General features: G+C 41.5%; 1 protein-coding gene across 1 annotated transcript in view; it reads left to right on the top strand.

Annotated features, from left to right (window-relative positions):
- The first annotated feature begins 2,331 nt into the window (after positions 1–2,331).
- Positions 2,332–13,922, top strand: part of SLC30A10 (solute carrier family 30 member 10) — a 31,432-nt gene continuing 19,841 nt past the window's right edge. The window contains exon 1 of the mRNA XM_043924379.1: positions 2,332–2,782. Within this exon, the coding sequence (XP_043780314.1) occupies positions 2,332–2,782 (451 nt within the window). The remainder of the gene's footprint in view (positions 2,783–13,922) is intronic.

The following is a 13,922-nucleotide window of genomic DNA, read 5'->3' as shown; positions in this document are numbered from 1 at the left end:
TTTGATCTTGTAGTAGTCCAAGGGACTCTCAAGACTCCTGTCCAGCACCACAATTCAAAAGCATCAACTCTTTGGGGCTCAGTGTTCTTTATGGTCCAACTCTCATATCCATACATCACTACTGGAAAAGCCATGGCTTTGACTAGACGGACCTTTGTCGGCAAAGTAATGTCTCTGCATTTTAATACACTGTCTGTCATAGCTTTTCATTTTTTTTTTTTGTCAGAGCTTTTCTTTCAAGAAGCATCTTTTAATTCCACGGCTTCAGTCACCATCTGCAGTGATTTTGGAGCCCAGGAAAATAAAATCTGTCACGGTTTCCACTTCATGTTTGCCTTCTAGCTGAGGTCACCAGGGGCCTCCATAAAGCTCAATCCAGTCATCATTTCCAGTCCTCTCAACATTTGACTCAGCTAGTTCTCTCCTCTTTGATACACATTCTTTCTTGAATACAGTAGTCCTGAATACTGTACTCTCCTGACTTCCCTTTCATCTTTCTGGTCCTTCTCTCTTATCTACTTGTATTTTCATTTTGTATTTCCTCTCATTTCCTTGGTTATCTCTGGGCGTCTTTTGACTTCTAAATCCGTGTATTGTCAACTCTCAAGTTCATGTATTCCCAGCTTATCCCCATCTCCTCTGAACTCCAGACTCCCTTATTCAATTCTCTACTTAGCATTTCACCTTGGATGTCTAATAGATTCACCAAATGACAACATTTCCACCTCTTGCTCCCACACTGTTCCTAGAGCTGTCACCTTTGTTTTACCTTCATCTCACTTTGCAGCGTCATTCTTTTGGGCCAAAAACCTTCATGTCACCTTGACTGCAGTAATGATCACAATCTGGTTGTCCAGAAGTCTCACTGTTAGAATAGCAGCTGAATTGGCAATGATTTATGAGAGGCCAAGGAAATTATTAGGGCTACATTTAAGTAGTCATGTTTTAGTCAAAACCAGTGTATTAGTCTTAAGTTCTCCAGATAAATAGAACCAGTAGGATATGTATATAAATAGAGACTTATTAAAAGGAATTGGTTCCTGCCATTATGAAGGCTGAGAAAGTCCCAATGTCAACATGGCAAGCAGAGACCCAGCAGAACCTATGGTGTAGTTTTAGTCTAAAGACCCACAGGCTCTAGACCCAGGAAGAGCTGAACGTTCAGTCTGAACCTGAAAGCTGGAAAAAAGCCAATGCCCCAATTTGAAGGCAGTCAGTCAGAGGAATCTTCCCTTACTTGCAGGAGAGTCAGCCAATTTGTTCTGTTCAAGCCTTCAACTGATTGGATGAGGCCCACCCTCATTAAGGATGACAATCTGTTTTACTTTGTCTACTGATTCAACTGTTAGTCCCACCCAAAAACACCTTCATGGAAACACTCACAATAATGTCTGAACAAATGTGTGGGCACCTGCAAACCCAGTCAAGTTGACACATAAAATTAGCCATCACAGTCAGACTTCAAATTCAGTTAGGATTGGGTATAGTCATTTCAATCTGCATTTCTTTAAAGGCAGTCTACTCAAAACAATAGCAGCTACTGTTCTTTTAGATATTTGGGAATGGGTAAACCTTTAAGGCTTATAAGTGACAGAAGATAAGATTAAAAGTAAAAATGTCTTCTTACCTCAGTTAAATCAAGACATTATAATTTGACTTTCTTCCTAAAACTAACTGGGATTATGTCTTTAGCTCCTTCAAAGGTATTCTATCTTTCCTAAACATGAAGAATGTTTTTCTTGTCTTATTTATGGAAAGGGTTTGGAAGTGGGGTGCTTTTTTATTCCAGATCAGTGGGCAAGGCAGAAGAAAAAAAAATCACCTTAGCTGTTTTTTGGCTTTCACTTACTGTAACCCTAATCTCTGGATTAGTGACCCCTAGAATATTCCCTGTTCCATGCAGTAAACAGAATTCAAAGCCACTCACACACCAGGTTGACAAGATATGATTGTTTATGTAAAATGCCACAGCGGTTATTGCAAACACGGAGTGTGGAATCTAGGAAGGCCATAGCCATGCGTGAGTTTGTGCATGATGCAGACACAGAGACTCGGCTTTTGTGATGATACACACAGATGAGCAACAGGGGCCCCTCCAGTTCTGATCTGGAAGTCGGTGTCTTCTTCCATAAGTCCCCGCTCACGTGACATCTCTTGCTTAATTGCCCTTTAAACTGTTTTATGGCTTTATAGCAGCCTGTAAAAAGTGATTTTCAAATATGACAGGCGCTGAAAGGCTGAAGGGGAGAGCTCCCCAGGAGCTGTGATCTCTACATCAGCTCCCCTAAGAGCTCAGCCTTCCCAGGAAAAGGAGAGGGACAGCAGAGCGCCATGGGGCGATACTCAGGGAGAAGTTTCCGTTTAATCCTCATGTGCGTGGTGAGCATCCTCCTTTTCGTGATGGAGCTAGTGATCTCCCACATAGGCAACTCCCTCTCGCTGACCTCCGATGCGTTTGCGGTGCTCTCACACTTGGTTTCCATGATCATCGGGCTTTTCGGCATCAGGGCCAGCAGCATACAGCAGCACCGGAAGAGCACGTTTGGCTTTCTCCGGGCTGATGTCGTGGGCGCGTTTGGCAACTCCGTCTTCGCTGTGGCCCTGATGTTCAGCATCCTGGTGGAAGCTGTCAAAAGGTATATTGATCCGCAGAAGACAGAGACGCCGCTGCTGGTGCTCAGCGCAGGAGTCATCGGGCTGCTCTTCAATATTCTCAACTATGTCATCTTTTTGGACTGCTGTTACTGCGCGGCGCGGGGGCCCCAGGGAGACGCCGAAGCAGGTAAGCGCCTCCTCGGATGTTGTAGTTTGGTCAGAGTCCGGCGAGGTGCTCTCTTGGGGGCCCCTGGGGGTGCTGTGGAGTGAGGCCCATTCATTCCCCGAACTTTACTAAAGGTCTTTCTCCAAAGCGTCACTTCCAGTCCAAAGTTCCTTATAAGCCGGGTGGCAGCTGACCACCTAGGGGTCTTTTTTAGTAACAGGGGATGAAAAATGTGCAGACAGGTAGAGTGATAAACCGTGGCCATAGAGGGAGTCCTTTGCCAGAAAGTGAATTTGCCATGCAAAGCTGTCTCCTTTAATTAGGGACTCCCTTTTGTTTATCCAGATGTGACAGGGCTGTGTTTGGATTTTAAAATAATATTTTAATTTTCTCCCTCCTCAAATGTGCGAAAACTACTAGGCTTCATAACCAGCCCACTTGGAGCAAAGGCTCAGAAACCATTGGATGCGTAGATAGCCTCTTAAGAATATATTCAAGGAATGTGATGTAAAATGCAGAAAGGAAAAATAAAGATGATCTAGTAAACTTAGCTCTATTTCTGAATTGAAATATTTGTATTTATCGTAGGCATCTGTCTTATTTGAGAAAAAGGAAAGCTATTTACATGTAAATCTTTAGAAGGAATTTAGGAGTGGGTACCAAACTCATTGGATTATCTGTCAAAAGATCAAATTAAATCTCAGAACAATACATTGAAAAACGTGAAACCCAAAAGATAAGTTATTAGATGGACCCATGTTTCTTTAGTGCCACAAAAGGAATTTTTAAAATATATGTTAAAAGCTTTTTGCAGAAGAGCAATTTTCAGTGCTTTTTAAGAAGTCCTATAGCGTGAACAGACCGGGTTCAAATCACGGTTCTCCTACAGGGCAGCTGTCAAATTACTTCCCCTGGCTGTGGGCCCACCTGTAATCTGGAGTCAATAAGGACTCAATGGGATTCTAAGTGTTTAGCACTTAATAGGCGCTTGGTATAGACTATTGTTTTTTAAAGAAATCACAATGCAAGTCTGAATTATGTGATCATCCAGCAGTTGAATTCTAATTGCTTATCTGGATTTTAAGAAATTTCAAGATTTTTCTTATTTGACACTGAAAAATTTTCTCTCACTGTCAGAGGGTCATGTAACTCAATGGGGGACCTCAGAGTAAGACTTTGCATTTTTTATTGTATTCCTCCTGTCTTTCCTGCCGTTGTGAATTTTCCCAGCTGGGAGCAGTCCTATATTCTATCTCTGGCTAAATTTTCCTATTAGTAGAAGATGCATCTTGAAAACATCTATAGTATGTGTTAAGTATAAAAGGGAACAGACAAGAAACTAGAGTCTGTATCTTTATTTGATTTAATGAATCAGTTAGGGGCTCATCTTTTGTAAAATATAATAGTTAACTTGAGATCATATGCCTTGTTTACATCAGTCATCCTGTACTGGAGGTTCAAGATCATAAAATTCACATATTTGATATAACAAAATAATATTTATTGCTAAGTATAAGTTTAAGGCAAGGAAGCTGATCAAATCAATGGTTAGTATTGGTGTTGCTAAACTTACCTTGTGTTTTTAATTCTAATTTTTTCTTTACTTTTGACATATGATATTTACCTGCATATAGTAAAAGCATTGTAGGCAAAGAGTTTGACTCTTTGACCAACATGAAAATTGGTAGATAACTATTGTTCTATTTTTATAAACTGAATTATTATCGGGTAGATCTTAGTTCAGCTCTTGTTTGGGAAGCAGTGATTTCTAATGTTTATGTTCATATTAAGATAAGAAGAGGCTTAAAGACAAGTATTTTACCCTGACCATATGGATTTCTACTGTCTTAATTCTAGAGTATCTATCTCCTTTTGAAATGTTTGATGCTGTATAATAGTCTTCTTTAAATAATTATAATGATAGGTACTATACATATGTATAGTGGTGCTTTAAGATTCATATTCTATATTTAAATTATTGTTTTGGGTACTACACACACATGTAGCTAATGCTTTAGGTCCATGTTCTATGTTAGAATTATTACTTGGTTAGCTTTTGGTATTGCTGAATTATTCTCTTAGAAATTTTAAAGTGTTTAAATCCTCCTAGTGATTTTAGGATAGCTATTTAGTGTCATAGCATTTATGTTTTGAGTTACATATTTATCACTTTCCCTAAAACATATATTTTAATATCCTTCAAATTAGCTAAATAAACTTCAAGAGTCAATATTTGGCTTAGATAAATCTCATAAACTGACATCAACCCAAATATCTCCTAGTCTAAAAAAAATGTGATTAATCCATACATATAGATTTATACCAGGACCTCCTGGTATAAAATATGAAGAAAAAATGATTCTTGATTTCAAAAGATTCAACCCAAATTTAGGAATAAGATTTTATATATACAAAATTCTAACTTAACGGGTTTGGAAGTCCTGTAAACTAAAGAACTATGGTATCTCCTGGTTGAGTGATCAGAATCAAATAATCCATCACTTTATTTTGGTGGAATGTGTTGATCAAAAAAAATTTTTTACTTAGCAAGCCTTCAGTCTCTTTCAGTTCTGTGGATCTTTTACTTGCTTTGTTTTATCTATCTGGTGTAGGAATTGATACCAGTTATATTTTATGTCTGAGATCATAGAAAGGTAAAAAGAAGACCACTAATTTATTCTAAATGTGAACAAAACAGAATGTATGTACTGTTAAGACTTGAAAACCTCTCTGGTATTCATGGAGTAAGATATGTTGAAGAATTGGACAGACAGAGGGAGTCAGAAATTTAAAAAATCACCTGGGACTAAAGAATGTCTGGAAGACTAAGCTGAGACTGGGATTGTGGAAGCCTTATACCAGTATCTAGCCAGTTGAGAGTCCATCCCCAACAGGAAAAAATGATGGTGGAGCAGATATTTTTAGCTAAAGAAAAAGGAAAATGAAAAAAGTAAAAATTGCAAGCACAAAAGAAAAAAACAAACAGGTTTAAGGTTCAAATTTGGATGGCTATATATGTGAGATTATTAGGAGGAAGAGAGTTATAAATGTATTTGAAGAAAGGGAAGAGGAGTGAAAACAAGTCAGTTCAGATCCTAGGAAATACAGGGTACCCACTACTTTCTTTCTCTAGACTTAGGGATGAAATTTGCTTTGTTTGCAGTTTTTCCTACTCCGTGTTTACTTTATTAGATTTTCCTTGACTTTCACCTTATCTTTTATGTTTGCATTTTCTTTTCGATTATGTTTCATGTTTGAGTTTTCTTTAAAATTTAACAGACAGAACTCTCTTTTCCTTGACTTGTGTTTGAACCATACTTTGCCTTACATTGGTGCCTCAGAAAGTAAAGAATCTGCCTGCAGTGCAGGAGATGAAGGTTAGCTCCCTGGGTTGGGAGGATCCCCTGGAGAAGGGAATGTCTACCCAGTCCAGTATTCTTGCCTAGAGAATTCCACAGACCAAGGAGCCTGGCGGGCTACAGTCCATGGGGTTGCAAAGAGCTGAACATGACTGAGCAACCAACACTTGCTTTACGCTGGCTTTTATTTTAAACCAAAGGTGATTTTGTGCAGCTCTGTCTAGGATAGGCTTGCGATTTACACAATTTATGAATGACACATTTAGGTCTGAAATATGTACTTATTATTAAACTTTTTTTTTAAGCAAGTGCCTTCCCTGTGAATTTATTTACTTAAATTTTGTTTTGATTTCCAAACTCTGTTCTTTCCCTCTCTCTTCGCCACTCTCTCTCATCACCTTTCCGGCATTATATTTCCCCAACCAACCTGCTAGGGGCAGTGACAGCCTATAATTGGCGAAGTTCGTTGCTGGGGAGGCTTTTAACAGGCTGCTGATTGGCTGCTTTCCCAAGCTTCTCATTAAGTCCGAGTGCTACAGCCTGATGGGAACATTTCACCCGGACAGTCCGGTAGACACTGAAAGCAAATGGGGTTTGTTTTCCTTTAAGGGCACATTTTATCCAGAAACAAGCAAAGGAGGCAGGGCTCTGAGGGTGTAGGAGGGGCAGGGAGGAATCGGCTGCTTCCCTCCCAGTAGCAGGTACCACGGAATAAGTCAGAGATCAGAAACTGCACAAGGGAAGGTGGCTTTTGAAACTGGAAGGGGCAAGATTTTCCAGGTATTGGTTCCCTGGTTCTCTTTCTACTTTGGAGGCAAGATTGGAATGATCGGGCATTTACAATAATTATTAAATGATTTTAGGAAGCGTGATGCTTAATTCCCAGAAGCTGTTACTTTGCCATTTGTCTATATCTGACATAATTGTTTTCCAAGTGTTTTGAACAATTCACTTCCGCAGGAGCATTCAGTGTACACACACCTGTCACAGATCACGGCATCTCCCCTAGAGCAGATGCTTCACAGATTACCTTAGGTCTCTTTCTGTACATTCAGGCCAGCTTGCTTAGCCTCTCACCTCTCTTGCTGCCCAGGGATGGGGTTCTGGGTCAGTTACAGGGAATGAGTAAGAAAGATTAAAGGGAGACTGAAAACTATGTGCTGTTTCACATTCGTGAAATCAAATTCAACTGAAGGAAAAAAAAGAAGATAAAGAGGCCCGTTCCTTGTTCTCAGCCATATTCATTCAATATGCATAGACCACTCTGACTGACTCCTGAGTTAAATCTTAATGAAAACCAAATTCTTTCTTGATATCTGTGAGTCGTCAAGCGCCGTGAAAGTGAAGGAGGATAAGCCCAGCAGTGTATCACATACATTTGGAGAATTATATGTTTTGTGAAATAATTAGCAAGAAGGAATACTTGGTATTTGCCTTTTTCAGATAAGGAAACAAAAACATAGAGTCAAGGACCACAACCATGCAGTGAGTGAATGGTTGCGGACAAAGAATTACAAGGCTAAATCTAGGGCTTTAATTATAAACCTACTCTACTTGACCAAAGAAAGAAAAAAAATAACGAACAGTGAAAAATTATTTGGAAATAATCACAAAATGGCATGTCAAAAAGTACGAATCAGGGAATTCCCTGGTGGTCCAGTGATTAGGACTTGGTGCCAAAACAAAAGTGTAAATCAATCTTCCAGAGGTAGAATCCTAATTCCAGTAGCTGACTGATCTCCAGAAAGTCACTTCAACTTAGTAAACCTCAGTTTCTTCATCTGTAAAGTGGGGAATTATCTGTCTCGTCAGGACATTGTCAAGGAAGTATATTCTATGTGTAAATTCCTCAACATGGCACTTGGTGGCGGTGGTTGACAGTGATTGTCCAAGGGCTGAAGAGACAAGAATAAAGGTCGTATTTTAGTTAGTCCCTCGGTGGACAAGTCCTTGCCTGCTCCTCATCCATAGACTGGCAGCCACACTCATCCTGGGCCAACACCCACAGTGGATTGCTGTTATTCATCCTTATGATCCATATAGATTCATCACCATTTCTGGCCATGTGCCATGTGCTCAGTTGTGTCTGACTCTTTGAAACCCCATGGATTATAGCTCACTGGGCTCCTTTGTCCCTGGGATTCTCCAGGCAAGAATACTGGAGTGGGTTGCCATGCCTTTCCCAGGGAATCTTCCCAACCCAGAGATCGAACCAGCGTCTCTTACATCTCCTGCATTGGCAGGCAGGTTCTTTATCACTAGCGCCACCTGGGAAGCCCATCTACATGTATATATGTATCTATAACTCAGGATGATTTGCCTTTTAAACATTTTCAGTTTACTTTTCCAACAAAGTGGAGTAAAAGTAAGCTTATTATTTTTTTTCTTTTGGTCAGATGCTTACAGGATATAAAGAATATATTTATTACTTTTTGCCTTCTTCTTGCTCTTTTGTGGAGACAATAGTCACTGTGATTTATATAAATCACATTCTGTATAGCTGCCTCTGATGCTTATGACAAATACTAGTCTTGTCATCATTTTTTGTAAGAGGCAATGGTATCTGGAGACTCCTTTTTCTTAGAAGAATGTCTTCCACAGTCTGTGTCCTGATATTTATTGTCTACATCTGAGAAGTTGTCTCCAGAGAATTTCGAATGAAGTAATTTTTGATGAAGTATATCTGGGCTCTTGTTCATTGTCTGCTGTGACAACTCTAAAAATGTATCAGCCCAATAGACAATAGAAAAAAAATGATAGTCCTTGACTCAGGCCAATGAGAACTAGTGGTTGACTCCTTAGGTAGAAGAGCAGCCAAGAAGTCAGGTTGAAGGAGGAACTATCTGGACAGACCATCTGTTTTCTGTCTAATTCTTACCCTGAAGAAACCACCTTGAGATTTTGCAGGAGAGAAAAGAGGGGAGCTGGCAACCAGCTGTACAGCTCCTGACTAGTTGATTGATGACATTGCTGGGACTTTATGGGGCCAATAAATAATGTCCACTCATGAGCCTAGAACTAACTGAGAGCTAAGGGAGCAAAGACAGTCAGATGGCAATAAAAATTGTGGCTCTGTTTTTGATAAAGGCTGAATTGGAAGGTGGACCTTTGATGTCCCAATAGCTTCCTAATGCTTATCTCAGCAGTAAACATACCCATCATCTTCTTCAGGGCCCAGCTCAACAATGGGAGGCATAGAGGTGGGCCCAGGAGCAGAGAGGATGGACACTCTGAGGGGCAGATTGTTCAGAGGATAAAGCCTGGGAGGGGCTGAGCCAGGCTTCTATTCCTTCCGCTAAACCCACCAATGCTTCCCTGGTGGCTCAGCTGGTAAAGAATCCGCCTGCAATGTGGGAGACCTGGGTTCGATTCCTGGGTTGGGGAGATCCCCTGGAGAAGGGAAAGGCTCCCCTCTCCAGTATTCTGACCTGGAGTATTCCATGGACTGTGTAGTTCGTGGGGTCGCAAAGAGTTGGACACGACTGAGTGACTTTCACTAAACCCACCATTAAAAGGAGACCATCTCACCCTAAGAGTAACTTCTCTCATGGAGAGGTAATGAAGGGATGAGTCAGAGCCAATATGGCGGTCCCCTCAAGGAAACATAAGACCAGAGAAAGCATCTCCCCCTAGGACTCTCCAGCTTTACATGACCTTCACTGGGGGCTTCCCTTGACGGGCTAGATGGACCGTTATCAGGAGAGTATTGATGTTGGTATTCACAAGGCCTGCACCTCCTAAAATAACCACTTTTTCCTTTGGGTATAATCCTTGGGTCCCGTATTTGGTAATTTTGAAACCCATCTCCTCAATGACTAAAATGGGTTAGAACAGTAAGTATATTAGTTAAATGAATACTGAGGCCCCACAAATGTTAAGAATTGCTCATTAGAGACTGCAGAGTGATGTGAAATGATAGCATCAAGATAACTCTCTGGCTAGGAGGAGTAGGGGTGCCTTGTATTGGGTTTTTAATCTCAATTAATGTATTTTTCATCTACAGTGCCTTGATTTTTATTTTTACTTTTCATACCTTCCCTTATTCCCATATATTAAATATGCTCAGTTTATTTTCTGCATCTTATATTCTTAACATCTGCAACTTTTGAGTGCTAGATTCTGCTGTTTATTATTTTTGCTACCTTTCTCAAAGAGGTTTTCTTCTTCATGTTTTGTGTGTTTCCTGATGTTTTATTGTGAACTCATGATAAATGGAACTTTCTTTGAGGGAATTTTTTGAGGAAGATTGTAAATACATTTTCCCACAGAAGATTTACTTTTCATTGGGTCCCTGAAGCCATTAGAAACTGGGGGGCAGTTAAAAAATTCTTTGCTTGAGGATGATAATTATAGTGAGAATTTAGACTGCATTCCCACATGAAGGCCAGGGGATAGTTCCAACTTTCCACAGGGGATATTTTTCTCTCTACCCAAAACCACGTGTGAAACATGCAAATTTTCATGCTGTCTCCTTTGAGGCAGTGAGTTTTTGTGTGTTTATTTTATTGTTCGTTTTGATTCAACCTTTTACCAAAGGATTGAGCTTTGTGAGGGGATCTCTGATCTCACCGTGCCTGGATCTCAGTTTTGTCTCTTACATCATACCCCGTCACACGGCTGTTAAAATCCAAGGCGAGTTCCTTTGTCTTTGGTGGGCAGACATCCTTAAGTCAGGTTCTGGCTTCAACTTACCTTTCTGGATGTTGGCTTTTGCTTCATTGTCTGACCTCTAAGTGTTTTCCTAATGTCCTGCCACACTTTTTAAAGAGTTCAAAAAGCTTGACAGAATCACATGGTATTAACCCAGAGCTAGAGCACTTAATATAGGTAAACTTCAGTTCCCAGAACTCAGCACTTAATATAAGCCAGGCCCTCATTACCATTTACAAGGATCATAGCAGAGACTCAACAGTGTCAGAGGAAAGGGCCACTGACATTCGCCCTTTGGAATCAACATTCCTTTCCATGGAGTCTTCTTGGTTTCTGCTTCTCTCTGAGGTGGGTCAGCATGTGCCAGCGGACTTGGCTTTGCCAGCAGACCCCACAACAGGAGGTTAGTTATGCTACCAAGGTTTTTGTATCTGGAAAACACATTGCCTCCTTTTCCAGGAAGCAATGTTTAAAATATTCCTGCCTACCTGTAGAGTAGGCTTTAAAGACTTCTGAGGCTCCAGGTGGCGTGAGAGAGACAGAGAGAAAGAGAGAGGGAGGGAGAAAGAGGGGGAAGGAAGGAATGAAGAATGCAAGCCAGCAACCCCCTGGATTCCGTTTCCCTCTCCAGCTCCTATTTCTGCCCCGTCTGCACTCTCAGTCCTGTCTCAGGGGCTGCTGCCACCACTGTCTCCAGAGCTGCTAGGCCTGTGACTTGCTTCCTAAGGAAGCTTCTCCCTCCATCCTGTGTTGGCTTCAGCCTGAGGGTCGCTCTCAGTAGATTTCTGAGCTGAAGCTGTCTGAATGTTGGAAGCTTGTTCTGTGGCCCCTGCTCCTGCTTTCCGACCCTCCAGCGTCTGTCTTCCCACAGCCCTTGACTGATCTTCTGTCTTCTGTTCTGAAGTGTGGGAGGGGCTTCCAGGGTTTTCCCTCCCCTCTTCCTGCTCTTCTCACAGAAGGCTCAGTCGAATTGTTCATGGTTTCATGGTTTAATCAAGTTTTTCACGTTGCTCCTTTTCTTTCTCTGCTCCACATAAGGCTGGTGTTTTTGCTGGACTTTTCCCCCTTTTATTTGGTCCTTGTTTTCTGGGTCAGGCATTTATTTTTCCAACATAGTTTTTTTTCCCCCTTATCACAGTGAGAGAAATGAAGTCAGTGTTTAGGGGCCTGCCAAAAGCAGCTGTTTTCCAAACAAATCTCTTCAACTCTCACCTCTCTTTGAGTTGGATCATCTCACCTGAAAAGCATTTTCCAAATAAGCCCAAAGTCTAAGTTGGGTGTGGACTCACACTATTGTGTTCTTGCCTTGATCCCCTCCAGTGTGTCTCATCCTCCTTTTTCCTGTCCTAGGTGTCCTAGTTCTGTCTGTTCCCTACCAGTCCCGCAGGACGCAGGCAAACCCCCACATCCATGATAACCGTTTTGCTTTGAATCACGTCTAATAATAGACCCCATGGCATGTGGCCTGCCTGGCTTCTCTGGCCATGGAGTTCTCCAGGCAAGAATATTGGAGTCGGTAGCCATTCCCGTCTCTCAGGGATCTTCCCAACCCAGGGATCGAACCTGGGTCTCCTGCATTGTAGGCAGATTCTTAACCATCTGAGCCACCAGGGAAGCCCAATAATACCTTAAATATTCTAAGCTAGTCTTCCTAGTTTCTCCTCTCAAATAGCTCCAAATTGTATAGAAATTTTGTATAGCTCTGCCAATCTTTACTTGGTGGTTCCTTGTTCTACTTAACCATGTGACAAACCATCACAAATAGTGGCGTAAAACAACAATCACATGATGATATGATACTCAGGATTCTCTGGGCAGGAACTGGGAAAGGACACAGTGGGAACAGCTTGTCTGAGGCCTCAGCTGGGAAGAGTCAAAGGCTGAGGGTAGCGAGGTGATGGCCAGAGACTGCATCACCGTATGTCTGGTTCTTGGGCTGAAAGGACTGCTTACTGGACCACCGACACAGGCCCTCACTGTGTGGCTTGGTTTCCTCACAGAGCATCGCCTCAAGACATCGTCTGTGGTGGCTCAGGTTTCAACCATGAGTGTCCCATCAAACAAGGTAGATGTCTCAATGCCTTTTCTGCCCCAAACTCAGATTGTATGGGATACAAGCAGGTGAGAAGATGGAAGGTGTGTCAAGCCCTCAGACCTGTTTCTGAATGGAAGGAGCATCAAGGTCTGCCTGTGAGAAAACGTGGTGAATGGGAGATAACGTTCTGGCCATCTTTGGAAAAAACGCTCTGCATAGTCTGTCCTCCAACTACAGTTCAGATCCGTTCTATATGCAAAATCACTTACTGCTCCCCAGAGCCTTACCGTCTTATCCCGTGGGGCATCCACTTCATGTTCAGGCTCTTACTCAAGGTGAGGGCAAGTGAGGCTCCTCAGGGCTTTTTAGGTATCCTCTCCATCTGAACATCTATGAACTAAAGAAATAAAGAAAGGGCTTGACCGCCACATCCCCAGCACATGACAATGGGACAGACATAGGATAATTGCTGGATTCCCCAGTTGCTTTTATTTCAGATGGTACAGCAGCTTTAAGAGGATGACTTAAAAAAAAAAACAAACTAGACTTTTATTTTTTATTTTTTTAAAAAAGTATTTTATTGAAGTACAGTTGATTTGCAATAGTGTTAATTTCTACTGTACAGCAAAGTGATTAGTTATACATATACATACATTCTTTTTTCATATTCTTTCCCATGGTGGCTTGTCACAGAATATCGGATATAGTTCCCTTTGCTACACAGTAGGACGTTGTCCTTTAGCCATCTCATATGTAATAGTTTGCATCGGCTAACCCAAACTTCCAGTCTATCCCCCTCCTCAGCCTTGGCAACCATAAGTCTGTTCTAAGGATGACTTTGAATAGCTCCCTGCCTCTGGTTCCCTCTGGGACTGGTGAGGAGCATTCCTCAATGCCAGTCAGCCAGCTGGTGTCTTGCCTTCCTGTCTCTGAAAGATATCTTTGGTTTCTAGTTCCCAGTCCAATCTAATCTAATCCCCTCTAAGTATATTTAGATAGATGTGCATCTCCTTTTCTTCTTTGCATCTGTCTAGCCTGAAAAAAGCTCTCTCTTCCTCTGGTGCAATTTCCCTGCAGTTTCTGAAAGTGAACTACTCTCTCTGTCTCACTTTCTTTG

The sequence above is a fragment of the Cervus elaphus genome, chromosome 14 (genome assembly GCF_910594005.1).
Source record: "Cervus elaphus chromosome 14, mCerEla1.1, whole genome shotgun sequence".
NCBI classification, from domain to species: Eukaryota; Metazoa; Chordata; class Mammalia; order Artiodactyla; family Cervidae; genus Cervus; species Cervus elaphus.
This window is presented reverse-complemented; position numbering and strand designations above follow the sequence as displayed.